At 51.0% G+C, this 27993-nt stretch overlaps 2 protein-coding genes and 1 non-coding gene across 4 annotated transcripts in view; 2 read left to right on the top strand and 1 right to left on the bottom strand.

The window, feature by feature from the left end:
- Vwa3a (von Willebrand factor A domain containing 3A) overlaps positions 1-1090 on the top strand; it is a 53405-nt gene extending 52315 nt beyond the window's left edge. The window contains exon 32 of the mRNA XM_021635692.2: positions 24-1090. Within this exon, the coding sequence (XP_021491367.2) occupies positions 24-75 (52 nt within the window). The 3' untranslated portion in view covers positions 76-1090. The remainder of the gene's footprint in view (positions 1-23) is intronic.
- Positions 1091-7883: 6793 nt separating this feature from the next.
- Positions 7884-24339, top strand: Sdr42e2 (short chain dehydrogenase/reductase family 42E, member 2). 2 transcript variants are annotated; one of them, XM_021635671.2, is made up of 12 exons: positions 7884-7938; positions 8407-8585; positions 9541-9636; positions 10848-10905; positions 11551-11669; positions 12223-12298; positions 14983-15065; positions 16231-16368; positions 17088-17153; positions 19480-19543; positions 21303-21376; positions 23774-24339. In XM_021635671.2, the coding sequence occupies exons 1-12, from the start codon at positions 7884-7886 to the stop codon at positions 24026-24028; spliced, it is 1263 nt and encodes a 420-aa protein (XP_021491346.1). In that variant the 3' UTR covers positions 24029-24339. The 2 variants fall into 2 exon arrangements, with proteins under 2 accessions (XP_021491346.1, XP_060222237.1); XM_060366254.1 differs by having other exon boundaries at positions 7884-8585.
- Positions 24340-27356: 3017 nt separating this feature from the next.
- Trnal-uag (transfer RNA leucine (anticodon UAG)) lies at positions 27357-27438 on the bottom strand. Its single transcript has one exon. It is a non-coding gene; the product is annotated as a tRNA-Leu (tRNA).
- Positions 27439-27993: the final 555 nt, after the last annotated feature.

Genomic DNA, 27993 nt, shown 5'->3' with positions numbered 1-27993 from the left:
TTTCTTTGCTTTCTGCCTTCTAGAGCCCAGCTCCTGTCGCAAAATAACATGAAACCAAAGGCCACTCTTGGCTAGAGACATGTGCTCCGGTAAGAGGAGTGGAGGCCATACCTGCCCAGTGCCCTCTGAGAGCCACAAGCGTACCTGTGGGGAAGGATCAGAAATTGTGATTCCTCGGACTTGAAAAGCCGGTCCACAGAGACCACCCACAGAGTACCCTGATGTTAAGAGCAGATTGACAGAGACAGCTGTGACACCAGGCATGCTGGCAGGGGATAAAATGCTTCACACTGGGATGCTCTCAAGGCTGAGGGCAGGAAGGCTTTCTCACTTGGGTTTGGGTCCTCCTGGGCCTGGCCTCATCCTCCTGCCCTGTCTCTCCATGTATGGCTAGACCATACACTCTAGGCACTAGATTGCTATCCTCTGCCTAGTGACTCCTGTTTATCTGTCAAGGCACAGCACAGACGGCATGGGCTCCACTGTGAAGGTGTCCCTGAAACCTGTATGTTTCAGAGCTAAGGACCTCCGGGCAGATCCCAATGCTCCTGACCAACTGTGCCTCTTGTGGCATTTGACACTTCAGGTGGCAATGCCCTGCTCCATGTCCTGACTTTTCTTGACGATGGTTCTCCCAAGAAGCAGCTGTCTTGACCATCCATGGATCCCCAGAACCTGCCATAGGGCAGTCGTCGCATGGTAAACACTGAGCACCCACCTGAGCATGGCAACCCAGCTCTGGAGAGCAGCCAGATGAGGACAAGGATGCTTCTCCTGGCTCCTCTGTATACTGCTTACTACTGGATCCATGGGCCAAGACAGGCACCAGCAGCCTGGCTTGGGAAAAGACACAGCCAAGAGCTGAGTCCCATCCCTGGCTAACCAGAGGCTGCTATGGACCCAGTCCAGAGGAAATGCCCTACTCCAGCCTCTGAAAGGCAGGCTTCATCCTTTGAGCCCAGCTATGCTGTGCACAAGAGAATGGGGGCATCAAGTGTTTAGATCATCTGGAGTCATTTCCTAAAGTGTGAAAACTGCTTTTACTAAAAAAGAGTCAAAATTGCTTTAAATGTATGGATGTGTGTGTAATTTTTAGTGAAATAAAACCTTAAAAGCCTCATTCAGAGTATATGGATGATTGAAGCTCAACATGAAAAAGAAAAACATATTTTGTTGTTGTTGTGGTGGTGGTGGTTTTTCAAGAAAGTGTTTCACTGTGTAGTTCTGGCTGTCCTGGATCTTACTCTGTAGACCAGGCCGGCCTTGAACCCAGAGAGCCACTTGCCTCTGCCTCCCAAGTGCTAGGATTAAAGGTGTGTGTTACCACTGCTTGACTAAATATAGTTATTTTTTAAAATGAACAGCAATTCTGACAAGCACAAATGGGAAGTAAATATGCATAGATACTTAACCTCTCGGTGTGACTCACCTGCTCAGCATGCCCAGGGTTCTGGGTTCAATCCTCAGTAACTCTCACACACACACGTTGAACCAGGCACGGTGGCACATGCCACCTGAGAACTGGAGGAAGGAGAGTCAGGTGAGGCGAGGCTAAAAGTACAACCCCCCTGGAACTCCTCATGAAAGAACAATGGGAATGAGTTCAGCGGCCTCATCTGTCATGGAAAGACAAATTAAAGTCACAAGGAGATGCAGCTGTATATGTCACACGGTAAGCATGAGCACCTGGCTGTCAGTATCAAGATAACTGGACCGATTGGGATGCTCAGGCTGCTGGAATGGGGATCAGGGAAGGAAAATGTGAATTTTCACCACTTCGAAAATTTGAAAATTTCTGTAAGAGCAAAACACATCTGTGGTGTGACCAAACAATCCCACTCTGAGGAAAATGAGAACATGAACACAAAACTGTGTGCGCTATCTTTACTCGTTAAAGCCCAAAATTGGAAACCACCTAATGTCTAACCATGGTTCAATGTGCAAACAAATCATGGCGTAGTTTGTATAGTGGCAAACTCTGAAGCAATGGAAAGGGCACAAACTATAGTTACTACATTCAATAAGACGTGTCAGACTCATCAACAAGGGCAGGCAAACATGCCTGGCAGAAGCTGGAGATGTGGCTCGGTTGGTAGGAAGCTTGCCTAGCATGCATGAACTCCTGGGTTCTCTATATACCACCCTGAAGGGGGGCGGGGAAGAGATACGAAGGCAGGAGGATCAGAAATTCAAGGTCATCCTTGGCGACAGCCAGTTCAAGGCTAGTCTGGGCTACATAAGAATCTCTCTCAAAAAAAAAAAAAAGAAAAGAGAAAAGAAAAAATGAAAGAAGGGAGGAGGAAGGGAAAGCGGGAGGGAGGGAGGGAAGGATGAGGGAGGAAAAGAAAAAAAGGACTCAGACATAGAGTATGTACTTGCAACTCTATATGAAATTAAAGAACAAGTCATACTCATTACTGAGGCAGAAATCACAGTGATAGTTGCCATGGGGAGTGCAGACCAAGCAGCCAGGATTCTGGGAGGTGGGAAAGCTCTGTCTTCACCTGAGTTGTATTTCATTAGGATGTTCAGAGATGGGGCTTTGGGGGGGAGCAGTAACTAATGTTAGACAAGGTCCTGAGGCTGGGTCTCCTGAGACTGAATCCTGGTAGCTTTATAGGAAGAGGAAGAGACCAAAAGAGACACATTTACAATGAGCTGGCTCTTCCACACGATGCCTTGGGCCACTCAGAACTCTGCCAGCAAAGAGGCTATCCTCAGACGCAGCATTTTAACTGGGCCCGGGGAGAACTTTGAACCGGGGCTGGAGATAAGGCCTCTGTGGTTAGGAACATTTGACTGCTCTTCCAGAGAATCCTGTTTGGTTCTCAGCACCCACATGGCATCCTTAACTCCAGGTCCAGGAGATCTTTTGGCCTCTGGGACACCAAGCACCCACTGCATGTGTGCATACATACGAGCAAAAATTAAAATATTTTGTTTTCAAAACCTTAAGCCAAAACAAAATGTCTTTATTTTAAAAGGTACCCAGTTTCAGGAGACAGGAGAACTACTATCAGCTTGAAGCAACCTGGCCTACACTGGGAGTCCAAGGCCAGCCTGAAAAAGAAACATAGCAAAGCTCTGTCTTAGAAAAATAATCATTAAATTATTTTAAAGGTATTTTTATACATTTACTTTTATTTTATGATTTGAGCATTTTATGGACATGTATGTATGTATGTATGTATGTATGTATGTATGTATATGCATGCTTGATACCCAGAGAGGTCATTGGATCTTCTGGAGCTGGAGTTATGGATGGCTGTAAGCCACCATATGTATGCTAAACACCAAACCTAGGTCCTCTGCAAGAGCAACAAGTGTTCTTAACCACTGAGCCATCTCTCCACCCACTGTAAATTTATTATCTCACAGTTTTAGAGCCTGAAGATCCAGGATCTAGGTTTTAGCAGATCTGGGCTCCCTGGAGGCACTGGGAAGGATCTGGTCCAGGCTTCTTGGTTCCCACAGCTCCTGGTCTCTGGCATATATAGAGAGTTATATATATCCATATAAATTTATAGCCATAAAAATAGGTTTAACTCCATTCTTCACCTGATTGTCTCCATGGGCATGTCTGTGCCCTGGTTATTTTTACCCTGGTTACACTGAAATGAAGCCTTCTTCATTCTACTGAACCCCAGCTTAACTAATCCCATGTTCTCATTCTGAGGTACTAGGGGTTGGGGCTTCAGCATACTGTTCAGGATACAGTCTATGACAGTTGTGAGCGATGATGCGCTTGGCCAGCCAGCCCGCTGATTGGGGAACGTGAGTTCTGTGGTCCTGCTGGTCTTGTGAATGAGAGTTAAGGAAGATGCCAGGCTTGTGAAGTGATGGAGAGGAAATGGGTTTGAATCCCACCTTCTCACACAACAGTAACGGCTGCTGTTGGTTGAGCACCAGCTTCACAGCCCCGTATTCTAGGGTTTGTATATACTCTGTCATGACAGCCATAAGCCCACAGTCTCCTGAGGGAAAACTACACACCATTTCCCATGTACGGTTGAAGAAACACAGCAAGAGAATGGCAAAGGGCTGGCAAGACGGTTCAGCAGGTAAAGATTGTCACCAAGAATGATGACCTAATTTCAATACCAGGAACCCATGTGATGGGAAAAGTCACCTCCCACAAGTTGTCTTCTGACTTACACACACACATACCCACATAACACATAAATCAATGCAACCAAAAGGAAAAGAGGCAAAGCCAAGACTTAAGAATCCCAAAGGCCCATACCTATGATTCCCTGAGCCTCCTTTCTGAACTCCTGAAACGGGACGCTCTAGCTGGCACATGGCAGGAGCAGGCTGAAGTCTGGGATTTCTCAGAGCTTGTCCATACAGGTGGAGAGCTTTCTGTGGCCCTTCTCACACTAAGGTGAGCAGCGTGCTCCTTATTCTGAGCCCGGTGGCTTTGCTATAGCAGATGTGTAGGAGGCTGGACCCTGGCCAGCCTTTCTGTTACCGTCTCTCAAACATGAGTTTTCCAGCAATGGGAAAGCCAGTGCAGTCCCCAGCACGGAGGAAAGGCCAACAGTAAAGAAGCAACCATTAAGGCTGGAGTCTGGAGGACCCAGGTTCAATTCCCAGCACACACATGGAGGATCACAACTGTAACTCCAAGATCTGACACCCTCACATAGACATATATATATATATATATATATATATATGCAGACAAAACATCAATGCACATAAAATAAAAATAATCTTTTTTTAAAAAGAAGAAAAATAAAAAATCCATTAAAATAGAGTGGGGAAGCTAAACCAGGAGGTACAGCTTAATTCCTGCTCTTTGGGGGGCTGAGACAGGAGGATCACAAATTCAACGCCCACTTGGGCTACAGAGGAAGTAAGTAAAGGAGGCAGGGTGAGGATGCAGCTGTGTGGTGGAGTACTCCTCTAGCATGGGTGAGGCCCTAGGTTCAGTCTGCAGCGGGAAGAAAATGGGGGGTAAAAGAAAGAATGATAGGTGGAAGGTAAAACGGGTATATAAAGTTAACTGGATGGGTAGAAACTTGGACAGATGATAAGATGGGCCAATGGAAGGTCGGATGGATAAGTGAAAGGTAAGAGGTGGATTGAAAAAAGATAGATTGATATGTGGGTGGAGGTTTGAAAGAAATATAGAGACAAACTCACAGATGGATGAACAAATGGATTTGTGTGTGTGTGTATATATACATATATATATAATCACACACAGAGAGGGGAGAGAGACAGAGCTGGATGAGGGAAAAGGTGGAATGATAAACAGAAACGGTTGGTACGGAAGAACCGTGGCTGGAGAGTAGAGCAGAGGACAGGGCAGGCTCGCAGCCCCTCTGCCTCTTTTCTCCAGAAACAGGGTCCTCTCGCTGCTTGCTCACCCTCAGGTGAGTAAGGCTGTGAGGCTCTAAGCTGGTGAGCACAGAGCCACCAGGTTGGACAGCTGGGGAGGAGGGAGTGGGCGGGGCCGTCCGGGCCAGCCCAGCTGCTGTCGCACAAGTGGTGCCTTCCTTGGCGTGGAGAGCCAAGAAGCACGCAGCGCTGCGGGAGCTCGAGCCAGGTAAGTGCAGACTGGAATGTGAGGGCTGGGCAAAGAGGACCAGGGGATGGGGATCCGCACCCCCATGCATCAGCTGCATGGAGCATGCTCAGTCAGCACCAGAAGGCCGTGGGGGGTTTCCCCATGGGTCCCTGCCACTACTGTGCCCTTTCATCAACCTGAGCTTCCGTGTCTCCGTGGATCTGGATTAAGGACTGAGTCCTCTGGCTCGTTTCATTTTTGTTGGTTTTAAATATTATAGTATTATTTATTACTACTACTATTAACTATTAATATGTGCATGTGTGTATGTATGTATATGTGTGTACGCATGTGCTATAGAGGGGTGGGGAGAGACAGATGGGTGGGGGCACCTCTTGCCATGGCCCGTGTATGGAGGTCAGAGGACAACTTTCTGAAGTCAACCCTTTCTGCCCTCCTCATGGATCCGACTCAAGTAGCCAGGCTGGCAGAGATGAGCCATTTGGTTGACCATGGCTTTTGAGCCTGTATCCCAGGCTGCCCTGGAACTCACTATAAAACCCAAGCTGGCCTCCTGCTGAGGTCTTTGAAATTCTGGTATTGCGGGTATACATCACCACAGGCTACCTTTTCACCATCCCCTGATGTCCCCTGGGCCTCGGCTTCCACCTCTGGGTAATGGGAACTGCAGTTTGTACTTCCTGGGTTTGCCAGGAGAAGTTGGCACTGCCACATCCAGGTTCAGTCCCAGCATAGCCGTCTGCTTCCCTAAGGACAGGCCTCCTGTTCATTCCCCCCAGCTCTTAGCAAGGCACTGTTCTGGGCATGGGAGATGGCAGTCAGCAGACCCTTCATGCACGCTGTGTTGAAGTGATATGCAAAGGCTCATCACTCTCTCAGGACCACTGTAGAAAGGAGATGGAGCAGTCAAGATGATTTGGGCCCATTTCATAGCTGTGGATACTGAGGCAAAGTGAAGGTTTAAGCATTCTACCCAAGGGCCCACCCAGCCTTTGCTACCACAAGCGTCCATAGACCCATCCCCAGAAGAATCATCTGGGCCTTCAGCAAGGAGGCTCCCCTCTAAAATTATGTCCTTTCTCCTGGTAGAAGGGCGGGCTGGGGGAATTAGGTATCCTCTATAACAACTCTGGTTTGGGATGCCACTCCCCACCACTTACTTGGGACCTGACTGCATTCCTGTCCCCAAAACAAACAGGATAATGGCAGAGGGGACACATGCATAGTTCTTAATAACTGCCAGGGTCCCTGTCCTGTGACCACCACAAGCTCATCGCTCAGTCAGTCACTCAGCGAACACCTGCTCTTTTGTGTAGCCATTATGCACCACGCAGGGCATAGCCTGGTATGAAGAGGGCCAGCAGTGCAGTCGTTGCTTTTATAATGTTAAATACCTGGCCCGGGGGGGGGGCAGCCTGATGCTCAGGTAGATAAAGGTAGGAAAGACCCTTATCTTTCCTGGGTCATCTTTGGCAGTTGACTGAGCCTGAGTCAGCCATGGGTCTAGAATAAGGAGGCCCACCCACCTGACTGGGAAGGCTGAAGGAAAGAATTTGTGGTGCCAGCCAGCTGCTCCTGGGGAACCTGGTATCTGGCATGGTTGCAGACCTGGGGATCACAGACAAGTTTCCAGGGGCCGAGCCCTTTAAGCCCCACGTGGTTGATCCCTCTTTTCTCTCCTTCTCTTCCTCTTCACCCATCTCTTTCTCTCCTTCCTCATCCTCCTGCTCTTCCTCTTCTCCCTTCTTCTCTTTACTTCCATCCTCTTCTTTTTCTCCCTTCTCCTTTTCCTCTCTCCCTCCTCCTTTTTTCCCATTTCTCCTTCCTCTACCCCTCCTTTCCTTCATTTTCCTCCTTTCCCTCCTTCCTCTTGTCCTCCTCTTCTTCCTCTCGCTCCTCTCTCCCTTCCATTCCTTTTCTTTTTCTTTTCCTCTCTCTTTTCTTCTTCCTCTTTTCTTCTGCCTTGTCCTCCTGATTCCTAGCTCAGATAGCACCATACCCAGTGTGTGAGCCCCTTCTGGTGCTACATGGGGCCTGTGTGGAAATCAGGAGTGTTTAGTGTATATCTGAGTCATACAATACAACTTTGAGCCTCAGTTTCCCCAGCAATGAAGTCAAAGGACAGGCTGCCTTCTCTGATTCCCTAAGCAGTCAGTAGCCGCAAAGAAGTTCTCAGGGCTCTGAACAAATCTGGAGACCTGAGAGATCTCTGAGGCTGAAATTCTCCTGAAGTTCCCCTCAATCCTAGGGACCTGGTAACATGTGCCTTGAGATGACCTTTGAACATTCTTCTGGCTTTCTCCACAGGTGGACAAAACAGCCTCTAGGCTGCATGGCTTTATAGAGGATGAAGACCAACCCTGTGGGCTCCTCACTAGAAGCCTGTCGATCTGCAGGCCAGGGCGAGATGGGCTGCCCTGTCTGCCAGGCCTGTGGAGGACCCTCAGGCCTGGGGTCTGCTTCAGGGTTGGGCTCAGGCCTCAGGCTAGGACCTGGAGGGGTTTTGAGCTCTGGGCTGGGGCCTGGAGCTATTCCAGGACCTGGGGCTGGGCCTGGTCCTAGTGCTGTTCCAGGGTCTGGGCCAGGACCTAGTGCCGTTTCTGTGACTGGGCTGGGACCTGGTACTACTTCAGGGCCTACTACTGCTCTGGGAGCTGCACGAGGAGCAGGATCCTTACCTGGACCAGGAGCTAGGTCTGGATCCAGGCCAGAATCTGAGTCAGTACCTGGGCCAGTACCTCAGCCAGGTCCTGGGCCAGTACCTAAGCCAGTAAGTGAGTCAGAACCTGGGCCAGGACTAGGGTCTGGGACCAGGCGAGGCTCTGGGACTGGCTCTAACCCCACTGAATCAGTGAGAACTCCAGGACCAGCGCTACAGCAGAAGACTCCGGCCAAACAGGCCCCCAAACAGAAGGTCCTGGTGACAGGAGGAGGGGGTTACCTGGGCTTCAGCCTGGGTTCCAGCCTGGCCAAGAGGGGCACTTCTGTCATCCTGCTTGATCTCCACAGACCTCAGTGGCCACTGCCTTCAGGAACTGAGTTCATCCAGGTACAAAAATGGGGATCATGGAGGGGATGGCGGCTGGAGGGGACAGTGCTGGTGCCAGAGCTCAGGGGATGACAGTGCTGGTGCCAGAGCTCAGGGGACAGACACAACGTGAACCAGGACTTTGAGATCTCAGGCTCTGCAGTCAGATTTAGCTCCAATTCTCTTTTGCTTTTAGGCTTTGTTATCAATGTGTGTGACATGTTTCTATGTGTGTGATGGTTATGTGATGTATCTGTGCAGGTGCGTGCGTGTGTGGGGTACGTGTGTATGTATGTGATGTGTGTATTATGTGTGTGTGATGTGCATGTGTGTAAAGTGTAGTATGTGTGTTTGATGTATGTGCGTGCGGTGTGTGAGTGTGTGATGTGTGAGTACGTCTGCGATGTGTGCAGTGTATGTGAGAGAGTACAGTCATAGGTTTGCCAGAGGACAACTTTGCAGAGTCATCTCTTTCCCAACACCACAGTGAGTGAGGCCGGCCTCTCTCGTTTCTGCACACGGCAGTCTGGCTAGCCTAAGAGCTTCCGGGTAATTTTCTTGTCCCCACCTCCCATCTCACCATAGGAGTGCTGGGATGACAGATGCAAGCCATCCCACCCATTGTTTTATGACTTCCAGGAGTCAGACTCTGATCTTCAGGCAGAGAGCTCTTTCACCCTCTCAGCAGCTTTGCCATCCTTAGCTCCTCCTCTTCTACTTCCCGGCTGCAGTTACGCCGTCTTGAGCCTTGGTTGCTGTCCACAGAAAGAGACAGCAACCACATGCATTTTACAAGGGGCTCATAAGGAGTCAGTAAGAGTACATACGAAAAACCCAGGCCAGCCCTGGGCCCAAGAGCAGAATGGATGGGGGCAGGGCCCACTGACAGTTTGTGAGTTAGTAAGTCCTGGCCCACTAGATGCTTGCCCTGGGCTGAGCAACTGCTTCGGATCTGAAGCTCTTACTTCTCTTTTAGGCTGATGTTCGAGATGAAGAAGCCCTGTACCAAGCCTTCCAGGGGGTGGACTGTGTCTTCCATGTGGCCTCCTATGGCATGTCTGGGGCTGAGAAGGTGAGACTACACACACACACACACACACACACACACACACACACACACACAGCACACAGAGCAGGGCTGAGTGGTGTTCAAGTCCTGTCCCACCCGCCACGCTCTGATGCCTGAGCATTCCCTCTGGCTCTTCCTCTCCTCCAGAGAAGGACTGAACATCCATGACATTAGTCATCAGTGCTGGTCCCTTTCACCTGTGTGACCAAGGGCCAGTTAACCTCCCCAAGCTCTTCCTTCCTCAATTGGAAAGGGAGGACATAACTGCGGTTTATGTCACAGACTCTTTAGGGAACACTGCATCAGTGTTTACCAAAACATACTCCAGTTGACTCAAATTATACTCCTCTATATACGCATAGCTTTGTTTTTAATAACAAAGTACAGAAATAGCACGGTGGCCCATTAGTTACTGAAATAAGCTGTAGCAAGTATATCGTCAAACTTTACACAGCCGTACGAAAGAATGAGAAGACTCAAAAGTGTTGATAACCCACCATATCTCCAAAGTTCAAGACGATGTTTGCTCTCCCCTGTTTACCTTAAACAAGAAAAAGTAAAATAAAAAGCTAAGAGGCTGTAAGATAACCTAACCAGCCACCGTTAAGCCCAGCACCCTGGAGGCAGAGGCAGGAGTATCTCAGTGAATATGAGGCCAAGCTTGATGACCTCGGTCTAACGCCCAGGACTCACACGGTGGAAGAGGAGAACTGGCTCCCACAAGCTGTCCTCTGACCTCCACCTATGTACTTTGGCACCCGCACACATAGACCCACGCATGCAGATAAATAAAAATGTGCAAACATTTTAAAGCCAGGATAAGCGTGTATTAAATCCATGTGGGTGTATGATGGTGTTAGGGTTTCTATACAAACATATTAAGCTGTTAGCAGGGGTTTTTCATGGCCAGGTGCGGTACTACAGTCCTGTAATCCCAGCACTCTGGGAGGCAGAGGCAGAAGGCACTCTGTGATTGCGAGGCCAGCCTCACACAGAGCGAGATCCAGGACAGCCAAGGCTACACAGAGAAACCCTGTCTCAAAAAAAAATAATAATAATAATCCAACACATTTGAAGTCACTTATCCCTGCCAACCTCTACGCCAGGCCCTGCCCCCTACTCCACATATTCTTCAGTGAGAACCCTGCCGACCCTGAGCCCAGCCACAAGGCAGAAGGCAGCATGTGACTTCCCATCTCCCTCTTGTCTTTTAGCTACAAAAACAGCAGATTGAGTCTATAAATGTTGGAGGCACCAAACTAGTGATTAATGGTAGGTGCTCAGAGTGGGCCTGCTGTGTGACCCTTCCTCTTCTTTCCCCTGCCACTGACCTGGCTCCGGGGTGGGGGTTGAGGTTGGGGGCAACAGAGACAGGACCCCTCTGCCCTACCTAGCTGTACAAACTGAGGCCAGTGGGAGATGGAATATCTTTCCTGTATACAGACCTGCCCAGGTTCCTGTAGGGAACATCAGCAGTCTTAGCATGTCTAGGGACTCAGGGTTGAGGAGGACATAAAGGACACTCACCGAAACATCAGATAGAAGATCCCTGTAGAGCTGTCTGGGTGTGCCCATCCGTGACCTTAACTCTCTCCAGTTCTAGAACACTTTTTCTGTCTGTTCCATCAAGTGACTTGTCTTCTTACCTGACCCTGACAGGGGGGCCCTGGGAGCCAAAGCAACACCAGAAGGAGGAATAAGAAGCCCTGACCCCCAAATCCCAAGTTGAGGGGGCGTCTTTTCCCTCCCAGGCAGCTCTAAATTCTGGGAGATCCTTGGTGGTATGGGGTGGGAGGTGAAGACTTAGTAGAAATGGGTGGGTTTGACCACAGAGGCCTTTTGGGGCACCTGCTGAGCAAGCTCCTTGCTCACAGTCTGGCTGTGGTGTGTGTGTGTGTGTGTGTGTGTCTCCTGAAGTCTGTGTCCGCCGGCGGGTTCCACGGCTCGTGTACACCAGCACGGTCAACGTGACATTTGGCGGGAAGCCCATCGAGCAAGGCAATGAGGACTCTGTCCCCTACTTTCCCCTGGACAAGGTACCAACTTCTGGGGGAGGAGGACGGGGTGGCAGGTCTAGAATCGACTGCCCAAAGAACAGGCCTGGATGGAGCCAGGTCCTTTTTATGGCTCCTGGCGCATCCCAGCAGGATAGAGTCCCGAATTGAATGGTACAAGCTCTCTCCTGCTTCAGCTTGTCTTTTTGCCCATGGAAGCTTCAAATCCAGATAGACCTGGCCTCGGGCCCTACCCAGCCTGGCACCTTTCACCTCTGTGACAGGGTGCAGGTTATCATGTACTCCGAACCTCTGTTTCTTCATCTAAGCCTGAGAATACCACGGAGGCGGTTTATAGAGAGCAGGAAGCGAGGCAGCTTGTGAAAATGCCCCGGGAACACTAAAGAATGACACATGACTGAATCCCCAACCTACATCCAGTATCCCTGTCACCGGGCAGATGTGGCGGACTGGCAGGTGCCTCCCTGAGATCAGGACCGTGCAGTCATGGGGTAGACGGAGCCCAGCTGGGCCGGCATTGCTAACAACATAACTGAGCCCACCTGGTGGCTGTGTTCTCCTTGTCCCCTGGCAGCATATGGACCACTACTCTCGAACCAAAGCCATTGCTGACCAGTTGACTCTCATGGCCAATGGAACACCTCTCCTGGGTGAGTACCACGGGGCCATGCTCATCACAGGCGTGCCTGCCCGCTGCTGGCTCTGTAAAATGTGTGTCTGAAGTCCTATGGCCATCTAAGCGACGTCTCCCAGCGGTCCAGGCCTTCGTCCTTCAGTGTGTCCTGAGCATCTTGCATGAGCCTCCCCAGCCAGGACACAGCCTGGACATTCAGATGCCATGTCTGCGGTCCGGTGAGGAGAAGACTTAGACACTTGCTCTCTTTGCTGTCTTATGGGAGTGTGGGAGTGGGTTTAGTTTTTAAGCACTCTTCTCTAGCATTCCAAACATGCAAGGAGCTCTTTGGAGGGACCGTGCAAGTGAGAGAGACGCCTTAGCACTTAACCTTCAACGACTTCCCAGAAAAACCTGCCTCCGCTGTCTCCCTTGCATTCTCTCCTCTGGCAGTGACAGAACAGGAATAGTCCACACTTGAGTGCATTCTTCGTGCCAGCCCCTGTTTTTGCATACTAATTTCATATGTAAAAGGTTCATCCACTCCGTATCATTCCTGAGTGGGGGATGGAATTTAGGCATTCCTGGTCTTCCACACAGGAGCTGAAACCATTCATACCATTTGCTTGTCATAAATCACTGTTACTGTCTAAGTAAGTAAGTAAGAAGCTAAAATAACCAAAACAGCCAACATGGTTTCATCTGCCTGGGCCTGGTGGCAAAGTCCACTCATAACCAGCTACTCAGGGAGCTGAGGCAGGGAAATCACAAGTTCAAGGCTTGCCTGGGCTTCAGAGTGAGGTAAAGGCCATTATAGGCTATATAACAAGACTGTGCCTTAAAAAGGGGGCACGGGGACACCAAGACATAGCTCAGCAGTAGAGAGCTTGTTTAGCATGAGGCCTATTCTATCCCTAGTACTTAGTACTCTTCCTAAACCCACAACCCCTTAATACAGCTCCTCATGCTGTGGTGACCCCCAACCATAAAGTTATTTCCATTTCTACTTCATAACTGTGATTTTGCTACCGTTATGAATCATAAACTAAATATCCGATATGCAGGATATCTGATAAGCAACCCAAAAGGGGTCATGACCCACTGCTCTAGTACCATTAAAAAAAAAGACAAATGGGGGAACCAATCAGGCTTGAAGAACAAAAGAGGCTTGAAATTATAGCCTCCAGTTTACACATAAGGAAATAGAGACAGGTTAGCTGGCTAAGCTCAAAGTCACTCAGCACTGGGCAGTAGAGTTACACTTTGAAGCCCAGGAGCATCTTAGTGCCAGAATCCAGGCCTGCCTACTCGAGGCAGCACACCAGGTCCCCACTCGTGGGCTCTTTTCCCTACACTATCCCTGCTCTCATGACCTCGTCTATCACCCTTGACCTCTGCTCCTGGTTTGCACATCCACTATGTTTCCCCAGGATCTGATGCAGCTGAATTCCCTTCTCTGCCAGGGCACAGCCCCCTTCACCTACCGCCAGCCCAGACACCTAATCTTCTGGCTGGAATTATTTATATGCACATCTCCAGCTTTCAATGCTCGGAAGAGTCACGGATACCCTAGGCCTGCCCCTCGGTGACGCGGCTACCCAGTGTCTCTCTGGCCACCATTGGCTGCAACCTGACCTACCTCTACCATGCCTCCAGGGACCCGGAGTTTAAACTTAGGTATAGGCCACAGAAAAGCTCAGCTGACACCTGCCTTCCAGGAGGCCAGCCATGGTCAGCAGAGGCGGTTACTGCAGCCTCTGGTCCAGGCTGGTCCTGAGACGGGCCTCCCTTGAGCTGGGCCTCCCTTGAGCTGGGTGCCACAGTCTTAGTAAGTAGGTCACAGTGCCCTGTCAGTGTGCTGTGTCCCCTGAATCTGTCGGTGGTGCTGTCCTGCAACCCACAGTGGCTTAGAACAGTGTCTTGCCACCTAAAAGCTAGAGCCGGGAGTCCTGGTGTTAGCAGCTGTTAGGGGGTCGGCCTCCCTTTGGAGGCTCTGAAGGAGGGACCCTCCTCCTGTCGTCCAGCTTCAGGTGGCCCCTGCAAAACTCCAATCCTTCTGCTTTCATGTGGCCTTTTTCCCCTCAATTATAAGGGTCTCTTCAAGACACTTATAATTGGATTAGGCCCAGCTAAAAAAAAAAAAAAAAAAAAAAAAAAATCTGCCATGATCTCAGATCACCAATATCCTTAATTTACACCCTTGAAGGCCACTTTTCAGACACAGCCATATTGGCAGGTTCCAGAATGCAGGTGTATCTTTTGGGGACCAATCTGTCATCCATGACACTGGGCTTCCTTGTAAAGGGAGGGTTATTTGGTAAAGATGGAAGGTTCTGGCCCTGGCTGATGGATGGGGGAAGGGAACACAATGGAAGTATATAGAAAACAGGTCTGTAGAAAAAGCAGAACAGGTCATGAATGGCTCAAGGGCTGGTAGGAAAGGACGGCCACTGACCTCAGGGCTGGTGGTCCCAATAGCATGCTGCTGAGAGTCACTTCCAGGTGAGAAGATCCTAAGGACACCGCCTCTAAGCACCTCCTTGGGGTGGCAACGGGGCAGTTCCCCAAAGAAACTGGGCAGCCCGAGGGATTTATGCTGCCCCCCCCGTACAGGAACAGGAAGTATAGATGGCTTTGGCCTCCCATCCTCATTGGCTGTGGGCTCCCTACCTCCATGTGCACTCCTCTGCGGGTCCCTGACCACCTTCTCATCTGTCCTAGGAGGAGGGACCCTCCGTACCTGTGTGCTCCGCCCCCCAGGGATCTATGGTCCTGAAGAGCAGAGACACCTGCCCCGGGTGGCGGTATGTCCTTGGGCCCAGAGGCAGAAGGAGTCAGGCTGACATGGCGTGCACACTGAGTAGGCATTGCGTCTGTGAAAGGAAGTGTCCCCAGCCAGAGACTCTCCGTGCCGGGACGTCACCCTGATGCCCACCAGCCCACAGTCCCTCAGACCTACCAGGGTCAAAGCTGTCAGTGTGCCAGCTAGACTTCAGTTCAAGTTGAGGAGAAAGAAAGCTATGACCTCAGAAACGCTCTCATGTGGGTGCCCCGAGGGCTGGGCATTTCCTTCTGCTGAGTTCTCACAGGACACCAGGTCAACTACAGTGACTTTTCCCCCCACTTCAATACTTATGGAACTACTAGTGGGTGCTCAGTACTGTTGTGCTTCAGGGACAGACCATCAGACAGAGCAGACAGTTCCCGCCCTCATGTGGCTCCTGTTCTCACACCAGGAGATAGATTAAAGGAAACCTATGTTGGAAGGAGCCTGGCATAGTGGTGCATGCCTGCACTAAACACAAAGGGAGAGAAACAAGAGCGGGGTGAGGGAACTGGGCGCTTGGGAAAGCTGGGGAGGCCCCTTGGAAGAAGCGAGGTTTTAAACCTGACGGAGCCAAGTGTGTCAAGCAGGCTGTCGGAGAAGAACCACAAAGGGGCGCAACTCTCTGAAAGCTGTAAGAGTGTCCAGGAGTAGACAGCCAGCTCTGGGGTCTCGGCAGCACAGGTGGGAGGGGCAGTCCGGAGAAGGGGACACTGTAGAGTACTGGGCCACGTCTAGAAGGGCTTTCGGGCACTGTCAGCCTTTCAGCCCGAGCACCTCTGTCTTCCTCAGAACAGGGACAGATGGGGCTGGTGGTGCAGCCGAGCGGACGGTTAAGAAGCTGCCATAGGCCCCAAAGTGAGAGGTGAGGGTGGCAGGAGGAAAGTGCTTGAATTCTGAACAGGTGTGATGGCTGAGGCAGCTGGCTGTGCAGGTGTTTTGAATGTGAGGCATGAGAAACGTGAGGAAGGGCGAAGATGGTCCCAAGGTCATCTGTGAGACAGGCAAGCAGAGATGTCCAGAGGACTTGAGACATGGGTGTTGGGAGTCTGGCCTGTAACTGGCCCCTTGGAAGCTGTGAGCATGTAGATAGAGTATAAAGCCACCCGGGTGAGCCTGCATTGTCACCTCTCCCTCGCACCCAGAGCCACATCAAGAAGAGACTGTTCATGTTCCGGTTTGGGGACCGCAGGACCCGCATGAACTGGGTCCATGTGCAGAATCTGGTGCAGGCACACATGCTGGCGGCTGAGGCCCTCACCATGGCTAAGGGATACATGGCTGTGAGTGTCCTGTGTCATCCCTGCCCCCTCCCATCCCCACACTCTACCCACACCCCTCGCTCCACCCCGTCCCTCCTACACACACACACCCGCAGGCTGCAGGTGAGGAGAATCATGCCTGCAGGAGCCCCAGGATCATAAGATTGAGCAGAAGTGTCAGCGATCATAATTATTTCTTCACAGTGACGCTGTGGCAGCACAGCTTCAAACCGAAGTGTGTCACAGCCAGTCTTTCATCACAACTCTCATCTTGCTGAAGACACTGAAGTACAACGAGGTTGAGTCCATCAGAGTCACAGGGCTTGTCGGTGTGGTCACTCAGTTACCAAACTCCAAGGCCACAACCTGTACCTTAAGAAGCCAAGGTCAATCCTAGCACTCAGGGAGGCAGAGGCAGGCAGATCTCTGTGAGTTTGAGACCAACCTGGTCTACAGAGTGAGTTTTAGGATAGCCAAGTCTAAAGAAGAAGGACGAGGAGGAGGAGGAGGAGGAGGAAAGAAGGAAGGAAGGAAGGAAGAAAAGAAGAAGAAGAAACAGCAGCCAAGTTCCATCCTTTAGAAGCCAATTAAAAGAGTCAAATTAGCCAGGTGTGGATGCTAGCACTCGGGAGGCAGACGCAGGCCGATCTCTGAAACAGCTGCTGGGAACCCTGAGACAGGAGGAGTCAGGCTGTGCTCAGCATCTGATTGCTCCTCTTCTTTCCTCCTGTCACCCTCAGAGCGGGCAGGCGTACTACATCAATGATGGGGAGAGCGTCAACCTCTTTGAGTGGATGGCCCCACTGGTAGGTGTTCTGGCCCCCGAGCCCAGAGTGACACCTTAAAATCCCCTCATCTGCCTTTGCAGCCTTTCCTACCACTGAAACCCAAGAATTCACATTAGAAAGCGCTGGCAGCGTGCGCCTGGGTAGCCCTGGGCACAGCCTGAGCTGCCCCGGAGTGATACCATGTGCTCCTGCTTTTGCCACAGACCCCTTCCAACTGGCCTCCTGATTACACTGATTCTGGCCACATGAGTCTTCGGTTTCTTTTTGCAACAGAACCCAGGGCCCATGCTAAAGCACCTAATCTATCACTGAAGCAGGTTTGCTTGTAATTGCTAGGCAGGTATGTAGAAGGTCACCAGAGCCCGGAGGGAGGAGTTTAGTTTCTGGGAACCCTGACCTCTCTCAGCAACCCACAGTCTCCTTTGGACAAGGCCTGTCTGGAAAGCGAGCATGGCATCCCAGGCTAGAGGCAGAGGGGTTATTTTGTACTTCAGCGCCAATGGCGGTCCTGGATCGCTCCATTTAAAGAGCACTCTGTGGCTGGAGAGACAGCTCAGTGGTTATAAGCACCAGCAGTTCTTCCAGAGGACCTGGGTTTAAGGCCCAGCGCCACATGGCCGATAGCAACTGTCTGTCAACTCCAGTCTCTGAGGATCTGAAACCCTCTTCTGGCCTCCACAAGCACCAATCATACATACAAGCAAAACACCCACATATGTGAAGTTGTTTTTTTTTTTTTTAAGAGTACTTTTATTCAGATGTAACTTACAAGCTATGCAATTTGCCTACAGAAGGGATACAGCTCAGTATGGTTTCCTTTTTTAAAACCATAGTCAGAATTACACAACATCACCATAAAGCAGGTCTTCAGAAAACTGAAACAGGCCTGTACCTGTTAGTAACAAGACCCTGTCTCCACCGACCCCATTTCTACCCGCAAACCCAACCCACGCCAGGTACCATGAGGTTTCCTCTCTCCTGTTTTGCCTAAATTGGGTATTTCATAAGTGGCTTCCCCACCCCCTTAGTTTTCAAGGTTCATCTGTGTTGTGACATGTATCGGGTCAAGACTTCGTTTCTCTCTTTTTTTCTTTAATGTACTGTGTGTGCATGTGTGCATGTATGTAAGTATGCATGCTTGTGTAGGTCAGAGGGCAAGCTCTGGTGCTGTCCCTTTAGGCACCGCTTGCTCTTCTTTTAAGACGGGGCCGCCCTAACGGAGCTCACCAAGGAGACTGGGATAGCAGTGGGCACCCCCTCCCTACCCAAGCCCCACCCCAGTGGGATTACACTGCCATGGGCTTGCGTGGAGTTTCTGGGATAAACAGTTTAACTTTCCAATGAAGAACCGCCAGACTGTTTTCCAGGACTGCAGGCCCCCCTGTCTCCCCAGCAGTGGAGGAGTGCTCCCTTTATTTCCAGCCTGCCAGCCTTTGTTTGCCTTTGAGGTTAACGTAAGGGGACAGCTCCATTCATCCCCTGCCAGCCTATTTCTTCCTCTGCCTCCTTCTGCCTTCCACATACTTCCCGGGTTTTATCTATCTCTCTATGTGTATATTTTAATAGTACAGTCAATTCTGGAAGGAAAAAAAAAAGTCGGATTCTACTTAAGAACCTGGAAACGTGTTCAGGGGTGGGTGGATATAGTAAAAACTGAATGATGTGAAAGATTCTAAGTTTAAAAACCTGCCCTAGGCCCAGCAGTGGTGACCCATCCCTTTAATCCCAGCACTCGGGAGGCAGATCTCTAAGTTTGAGGCCAGCCTGGAATACAGAGTGAGTTCTAGGACAGTCAGGGCTACACAGAGAAAAAATTGTCTTAAAAAAAATAGATAAAAGATAGTTTAGCAGGTAAAGGGTCCTGTTGCCAAGCCTGGCAACCTGAGGACCCACATGGTGGAAAAAGAGAACTGATTCCTGCAACTGCAGGTAAGAAAACAAAATGTTCTATATTTTCAACTACTTGAGTTATCCTGACCAAGGAAAGGATCTCATTTTAAGACTGGTATGAATGATGATGATGATGATGATGATGATGATGGTGGTGGTGGTGGTGGTGGTGGTGGTGGTGGTGGTGGTGGTGGTGGGCATAGTGTAAATGCCCTTAATTCCAGCCCTAAGGAGGTAGAGGCAAGCAGATCTCTGCGATTTGAGGCCAGCCTGTTCTACAAGGAGACCCTGTCTCAAAATCAAAATAAAACGAAACAAAAACTAGTATGGGCTGGGAAGGTCTCTCTGGGCTAATGGGGTCTCCGGACAACCAGGAAATAGGAAGCAGGTGGTCTTTCCTCAGGAGCCAGTCCCTAAACAACCCATTCTCATGTCAGATCATGTTCCCTTGCAGTTTGAGAAGCTGGGGTACAGTCAGCCCTGGATCCAGGTACCGACTTCCTGTGTTTATCTGACAGGTAAGGAACCTGGATGAGGATGAGGCCAGGAAAGCACCCAGGGGGTGAGGGTAATGAATTTAAACAGGTTGCGTGCGCAGGGGGACCCAGCCTGACCCTGCACTCAGAAGGGTGATTGTCTCCGTGTAACCACAGAGGCAGTGGTCCACTCATCATCGGCCCACCCCGCTTACCCCTGAGCCTCTTTAGAAGCTGGTATGACCGTAACTGTTGTCAAAGAAGAGACTGGCTCTGAGCCCTGCCTGAAGTGGTTCCGAGAGAGCGGGACGGGCAGCTCTGACTAGACTGATGCAGGAAGGCAAAATGCCTCTGCCAAGGTCACCCTGATGCCACGGCTTCTTTCCGGTCTGTGGAGACTTTGACCTTGGAGTCTGCCCCGCCCCGCGCAGGTCAATATCTGCTCCCTCTCCTTTGTCCCACCCCAAGACGGCGTGTACTGCTGCTGCCCTCTGCTGGCCTCCTTTCAGTAAGAATGCGGTGAGGTTGCCCTCAAGTCACAAAGGCACATGTGTACCGGGCACATCAGAGGCCAGACCCGCCCTTTTTAAATGTATTGAGGATGTTTGCTATTGCCATCAAAGACTAGGAAACTTGTTACTGACTTCTGCACAGCCTCACCGCAATGACTGACATGCCTTACCTGTAGCCCAGCTGTATAACCAAATCACCACACAGAGACTATGATTTATTTAATTAACCTAGAACACAATGCTGGGCAATAGTTGTTCCATCCTAAACCTCCAAGACCTCGTAGTTTCCTAACATTTAGATTTCCCACATTATACTTGCTTTTTTTGTGAAATCTTAGGTCTGGTTCATTCTCCACATCATTCCAAGACTTCTCCTCCTGCCTCTCTTTCAGCTTTTCCTCTGCTCTTCTCTCCTCTTCTGTCTCCCACCTTCCTGTCCTCTGGCTGCTCCCTCTCTTCCTGCTTCCTTTCCATTGCTCCACATTGTGGCTAGTTGCTTTATTTTGGCATGTTTACACAAAGTTGAGACAGGTGATGCTTAGAATAAGTATCATAATGCAATGTCCGGATTAAAACCAGAGAGTAGGGGAGAGAAATCAGCATTTGAATGAGCAAGGGTAAAGTGTATACATTTCAAAAGAACATTATGCCAACAAACTCCTCCCTCTCCTACACACACGACAGTATGTCAAAATAGCAGAGAGAGAGCCAGGTGTAGTGGCACAGCTGTGACTCCAGCCACTTGAGAGGCCGAGACAGGAGGATCATGAGTTCAAAACCAGCTTGAGCTGTACAGAGAGCTTGATGCCAGTTCTGGTCTTACATAGCAGGATCCTGCCTCAAAAGAGAGTGTGAAGACCAGTAAGATGGTTCAAAGGGTAAAGTGTTACCACCAGGCCTGATGCCCTGAGTTCAAGCCAGAGACTCACATGGTAGAGGGAAAGAACCATGTCCCCCGGGTTGTCCCGCAACTTCCACGTATGCACCATGGCATGTGTGCGCGCACACACACAAACAGGTACACAAAAGAAGTAAACGAAATGCAATTTAGAAGAGGTTGAGAGGACAGAAACGCCTTCAAGCCCTCTGTTTGCATTCCTAGTCCTTCGCTATCCCTCCGTGCCAACTTCCTGGGACATATTTCCTAGCTAACAGGCCCCCATCCTACCCTCCAAAAATGCCGCCGACTTAAAGGAATCTAGTGCCGTTGTAAGGGGACCCCCTGGCAGAGCAGGCGATGCCCCCGGACGGTTTGTCCTGGGGATCCTCTCACCCACCCTCTCCCACAGCGGCAGTTATGGAGTACATACACCTGGCCCTGAAGCCCATCTGCACCATCCCCCCACTACTCACCCGCAGTGAGGTAAGTGGGCTGCTGAGGGGTGGGGGAGCCCCAGCCCTGCACCTTTCTCCTCTCCTCCACACCTCCGCTACTGCCAAGCCTTCTGTGTAGGCCCAAAACTACTGCTCCCTACCAACTACGTTTCTGCTCACGAGCAGGCTGGCCTCAAACTCAGAGACCCACCTGCCTCTGCCTCCTGAGTGCCGGGATGGAGGTGTGCGCCACCACAGCCAGCTGATGTGTGTGCAGTTTCTTTCATATTTGTTTAGTATGTACCATGCCGAAAGAGGACATCTCGGGGCTCATCAGTTTAGACCACTCACTGCTCTTCAGAGGACCCAAATTTGATTCCAGGCCACCATGTGGTAGGTCAGAACCATCCATAGCTCCAATCCCAAGGGATCTCACACCCTTTTCTGGCATGCGCATGGTGCACATACATGCACACAGGTAGGGCCTATAAAAATAAATCAATCCTAAAAATCGCCTTACTCTAAACAGTAAGGCAGCAGGTGGTATGCAGGGTCTCCCTCATTTGATTTCCCCTAGTGCTAAATTAGGAAGGGCAAAAAGATTGTGCTCTCCATTTTATGATGAGAAACTGGGCGCTAGAGAAACCAGTGGCTTGTCCAAGATCACACCACATTTGGAACTGGCTGCAGAATGCCAAGTTCAGTGCTCCTTAAGCTGAAAGGAAGTAGCAGGGTGGGGGGCGTTCCGGAGAAGCTGCTGCCTACAATTTTTCTGATGAGCATCCAGACTGATGGAGGACAATGACAGTCTTTAGTGTCATTTGACAGTCACTGCTGCTGGTAACCCTGTCCACAGAGGAGGAAATTAGATACGTACTGAAGTTGCCTACCCAGGATCACTCACTCACAAGATGCTGATGGGTTTCGAACCCAGAAAAATGTATCAGGAACCAACAAGGCAAAGCAGCTGCCAGGAGGGCTGCGGAACTGTAATCAGACAAGAGCTTGGTCACCCTTCCTCTTGTCTAAAGTGCAGGTTAACTTCTTGGCTCCAGGGCAGATGATCTGGGGCGGTTTGGGAGCTATGGGTCAGTCGCCCTCTGCTGGCCAGTCTGTGAGACACCAACCAGCTCTCTAGGGTTTAAGAACATTTCGTTTCTTGAGCGCCTACTGTGTGCCAGGTACCGCACTGAGCACCGGAGGTAAGAAGGCTTGGTCCTTACCCTAGGAAGCCCACAGTACAAAGAGAAAGATGTCCCAAAAGCCAGGCAACTCAACCTGGTGCTAAGAGCTGCCTTGAGAGGTGAGGAGGGATTCCCCAGCATTCAGAAGAGGCGCCTAAGTCCTGAGGTCACAATTAAGCTTGACTTCTGAGAACACTGTACCAGGACCCACTTGCCTAGCTCACAGCTCTGTCTCCCTGCAAGAAGAGCTCTGGCAGCTTCAGGATAGTTACTAATCTGCATTCCTCCGAGCCCTGAACTTACTGGTCTCTCTGCTTCCCTCCCTGCGGTCCCCAGATCTCAAGGACCCTCAAGGGTCCCCAAGGGCCTGTTAGTGCCACCTGAAAACCACGTACCCAGTGTCCAGCTAGAGAAAAACAATCCGGGTAGAAGGGCCTCTCCAGACCCCAGCATGACAAAGAATAGGGCCCAGAAAGTGGCTCTCCTGTGTGACCCTTAGAAAGTCACTTAACCTCTGGTCTTCAATTTCCAATTATGCAAAGAGGAAATAGTGTCATCTCGGAGGCCAAAAGTATAGAAAGGGCCCACACTAAGCACAGAGGGAATTTTATAATCAATAGCTGTCATTTATTACTCTGGAAGCAGGCGGGCCCCAGGCCAACTGGCAGCAGGGAAAATGCAGCTCAGATTTAAAGAGGAATCACTTGTTCGTAATTGAATTCCTCTCTGAGGGACACTTAGTTAACCAGCTGGAAGGCTGCTCTGGAGGCCCTCCGAGCCCACTACAATTAGTTTGGGGCTGGCGACAGGAAGCCAACATCCTTCCTTGGAGATTTTTTTTTTTTTTCTGTAGAACCACGCCCTAATACAGGCAGGATGCAGCCTCTCATTCAAGAATGCATCTAAGGCCTTCAGGGGTCCAGAAAGGTGGCGCTAGCCTTGGAAGCGAAGTAGAGACAGGAATGAAACGGTGAGAATTCAGCAGGGCTACAGGGAGAGATGCAGAAAGGGCATCCAGGAGGCGGAGCCCCCCACGAAAAAAGATTTCAGAAAGGAAGATTCTCCCCACTACGCCCTCCCCTTCCCCCAAGTCTCCATCCCCACTAGCCAGGAAGGCTTCGCAGGAACAAGACGCAGCGGCCAGACTTTTAAAATCCCAGTGTATCGGAGAGGCAGTCTGTCCTCCCCTTAGCTTTTCGGTCAACAAGGCAGAGGACGCTGCCCCAATAGCCTGGCCCTCTGTTGCTCGGCCTCTCCCACAGGTGCTCAGCGTGGCAGTGACGCACACCTTCCAGATTGCCAAGGCCCGCGCCCAGCTTGGCTACGCGCCGGACAAGTTCAGCTTCGCCGACGCAGTGGAGCGATACGTGCAGGCCACGACCCCGCAGTCCCGCGGCTTCACCGCGCTGTCGCTCCTGCGGCTGCTGCTCGTGCTCCTGCTGCTGCTCGGAATGCTCGGCCTGGCCCTGCACTTCCTAGGGCTGCAGCCACGGCAACCCGCAGCACAGCGCCTCTGATCCCGCCCCGCCCCTCCCAGGCCACGCCCACCGACGGCTCTGAGCTTGTACCTGCCTTTGACCTGTCTAGGTGGAGGAATTCTGTTTGGTGGAGTCTGTGGAACTGAACCTATCTTGTGCTGCTGCTGCTGCTGGGGACACTGGGGCCTCCTCCCTTCCATGGCTTCTTTGAGTTTGTCCTGATCTTAACCCAGATCTGTGTGTTGATTTGCTGGGGGAAGGATAGCCAAGCCCAGTTCGGTAGCTTTCGGTTCTCAGTTAATGAGGGGAGGGGACGCGACACAGTCAAAGGTTTCACGACCAGACGGGGCAAGGGGGGAAAAAGTTTGTAAAATAAAATTGAATGTCTCATAAAAAGTTCCAATGTAACGGACAGAGTCTGTATGTGGCGTCAGGGGATACCGTATTTTTCCAGACAGCATCTCTCACTGGTTGGGAGCTTGCCGTGGCTAGGCTGTCTCTGGCTTCCCAGCAAGCAAACGCCACCACGCTCAGCATTTTCTGCGGAGGCTGGAAATGGAATCCTTGTGGGGCAAGCGCTTTACCTTCTCAGCCATCTCCCCAGCCTCCAAATTTTATGACTTTACTGTCATTACTATCATTTGTATCTCTTAATGAGCGGTGGTCCTCACTATCATCTTTAAGAGTTTGAGGCCACAGTCCTGCTCTACAGAAGCTGCACCTCCCTGCCCACCGTGTTGCGGACTGTGGATCCCAAAATAACAGTGTGTAAAAAGATCCGTGTGGATCTACCGTCTGGTACGCACCCAGCATAAGCTGAGCAAACACTGTGGACCCTAGAAAAGAGCAAAGCGGCCGCCAGCCTGCAGTCAGGGGAAGGGAAGGAACCAGTGAGCCTTCCTAAGTGGTGTCCCTCAGGGCATGTGTCCTGTTGGGGAGTTTTAAAGACGACTGTTTAGGAGTTTTAAAATATGCTAGGCAAAATGTTATGTGCGTATCCTTTTTTTTTCTGTCTGTTTAGTGCCCAACACCAGCTGGCCTTGTTTCATTATTGGAGCCCCTCTTACAGTAGGGTTTGTTATTGTCCTTTTATAGATGGGGAATCTGAGGCCACCACTAACTTGAAATATCAGGGGTGGGGGTGGGGGAGAGCTACTGCTCTGTAGCCCAGGTCCTTTGGAAGAGCTTCCCAAGGCCCAGGGGGAGATGGGACGCATTGTTATGTCCTTTGCAGCCTAACTGTTCCAGAGTTTGGGGTGGAACTCTGGGCTCCACCTCCCTCTCCCAGACCTACACATCTCAATCTGTCTGAGCCTGGCCAGCATACTTCCTTTTCCTGTTGCTGAGATAAGGCACCCTGACAAACTGGGCGGGGGCTGCGGCTGCGGCTCACGCCTTTAACCCCAGCACTTGGGAGGCGGAGGCCTGCCTGGTCTAAAGACTGAATTCCAGGCCAGCCAAGGCTACACAGAGAAACCCTCTCTTGAAGAAAGAAATAAACAAACCCTGACCACAGCAACTTAAGGAAGGGTTTATCTGGGCTCACGGTTCATGCGGCCATCATGTGAGAAAGTCAAGGTGTCAGGAACTTGAAGCAGCTGCTCACACTGTGTCTGTAGCCAGAAAGGAGGGGCCGTTGTGCTGGGAACGGCCCAAGGAGGGACCCAAGTCCAGGGAAGCTCGTGCCCACTACTGGAGAGGGTCTTCACACCTCAACCTCAGAGAGACGCCACCGTCACATGACCTACCACAGGCTTGCCCAGACGCTGAGCTAACCCAATCCCTGACAGGTGTGCTGGACGGCTGGTCTCCTAAGTGATTTTAGCTCCTGTCAAATTGACAGTCAGCTCTAACCATCACAACCGGCAGCTGGATTCCTTCTCTCTGACACATCTGCAGCATCTAACTGTACCTCCTTTCTCTAAACTCGCTCTTTCTACCTTCCGTTCCTGAGGAATAGGTCGTTAGCACAGGAGAAACTGATTCACATGTTCATATTATCTAGCCAAGAATCAATTGGCTTGTTCTCTGGGTTTCTCCATCTCTTCCCCCAAGGCTTGCAAAGCAACGAAAGGAAGGCCTGAGCTTGGGGGCAGCACTCATCTCTGTCTCGAGAATTCTTCCTTTCTCTCTTCGCCATTCAGGAAAAGCATGTGGCACCCCCCACCCAACACACAAGTGGAATCCCTCGAGGATTTAGACAATGCCCTAATTCACCAGCCCCTGTGAGGCTCTGCCAGGAAGTGCTGGCTTGTGGAAAGGCACCAAGGGAGGGAGGATGGATGCTGAAGAAAGACCACTGGAGACCTGGTAACACAGCTTATCAGGATGGTGCAGCCCGTGAGACAAGTTTGTAAGCTTTCTATTGATCGCCATTCCCACCTGTGGACCGGCTTCCCAAGCTGCCACCAAGCCTGGTTCCTGCCTCCAGCTCCTGGGACCCACGTTGTGGAAGGCGAGAACAGATTCCTGCCAGTTGTCCTCTGCCTTCCACTCGTGCATACGTTGGAGGCGGGTGTATCTAAGGGGAAGGGTGTGTCTCGGCGGTGGAGGGCTTTCCTAGAATGTGTAAGGCCCTGGGTTTAACCTCAGCACTGCCAAGTGAAAGCTGGACCTGTAGTGAGTTTGTCCACCCTTCTTTTCAGCCCATGTCAACGTTGGCTTTTGTTTTGTTTTGTTTGTTTGTTTGTTTCTTTGTTTTTAAATCAAGGCAGGGTTTCCCTGTGTAGCTCTGGCTGTTCTCGACTCAAGTGTAAATGATGGAATGATGCTGCCTCTGAATCCAGTGAGTTCAGCATACCTGTCTTCACTCCTGAAACCTCTCCCAGAGCTGACTTTCTGGCACAGAATAAGGCTCTCATAAATAGTTGTTGGATAAAAAAAGCATTGAGGGCCCACTAAACCAGGCCTATAGATCCTATGGGAGAATGAAGAAGGCTGAGACTTCAAGATTGGCACTCCACAGCCCTCCTCAGTCATCACTCATCTTTTCCACCAACAGAGGCTGATGGGTGTCAGCCAGAACCAAGAAGGGACTTTCTACAATTCATCTTTGCTTCAGAGACCCTGGAAGTGTGAACTAAGACCCAGACTGCCTGTTGGGAATTTGCAAGTTGTTGTCCGGGACCCATTGCCCTGGAAAGGGGGAGGGTTTTCGTTTTGTTTCGTGTTTTGTTTTTTTAGGGAAGAAAATTGGTAGCCATGAAGTGTTTGTGCACCAGCGTAGAGACAGACCAGTTTCGTTGTAGTTTCCTTCTTTTCTCCCTCAGCTTATGTTTTTAAAAATGAGCTTCAGAGGGAACGAAGAAAGGAGGAGAAAGCCAAGAACGTAGGGGAAAAAAAAAAGACAAAAAGCAACTCAGGGATCTGGCAGCGGTGGGATTCGAACCCACGCCATCGAAATGACTGGAGCCTAAATCCAGCGCCTTAGACCACTCGGCCACGCTACCTCCCTCTAGCTGAGCTGGCCATTCAGAGTATATTAGTGTGATGACGCAGTGCGCCGCGCTTTGCAAGCCCCGCCCCTGGGCGTCTCCGCCCGCCCCAGAAGCCTTGCTCTGCGCGGCGACGGCCGCCGTCAGTTTCCCCGCGCCCCGGTTTCCGGCACGGCCTGCAGGCGGGAGCGCACCGCAGGGAAAGGACGCTGCCCGAGCGTCAACCGTGACCGCTTGCTCGCCGCGTGGGCGAACTGCGAGCTTCGCCTCTCCCGCGGACGCCATGCTGCCCGCGGCCACCGGGGGGCAGTGCTGCGCCGCCGCGTCCCAGGCCCGCTCGGCGGGGCGGGGCGGCCGCCCGGGGACCCGGCTCCGTCTGTACCCTCCCGGCCCTGGCCGCGTGACGCCCCGGGTGTAGATCGGCCTGGGAGCCTGAAAAGAAAATGCAGGTTTTCTCTCCCCTTCTGATAGCCCCAAGTTTGAGACTTCTTTTTAAGCAGTTTCAAGTCCTCCCAGCTTGCATTTCGCAAAAACGTACAACTTAGGGTCATCCGTTTTCCTGCAACCTTT

This window comes from Meriones unguiculatus, chromosome 14, assembly GCF_030254825.1.
Source record: "Meriones unguiculatus strain TT.TT164.6M chromosome 14, Bangor_MerUng_6.1, whole genome shotgun sequence".
Classification (NCBI taxonomy): Eukaryota; Metazoa; Chordata; class Mammalia; order Rodentia; family Muridae; genus Meriones; species Meriones unguiculatus.
This window is presented reverse-complemented; position numbering and strand designations above follow the sequence as displayed.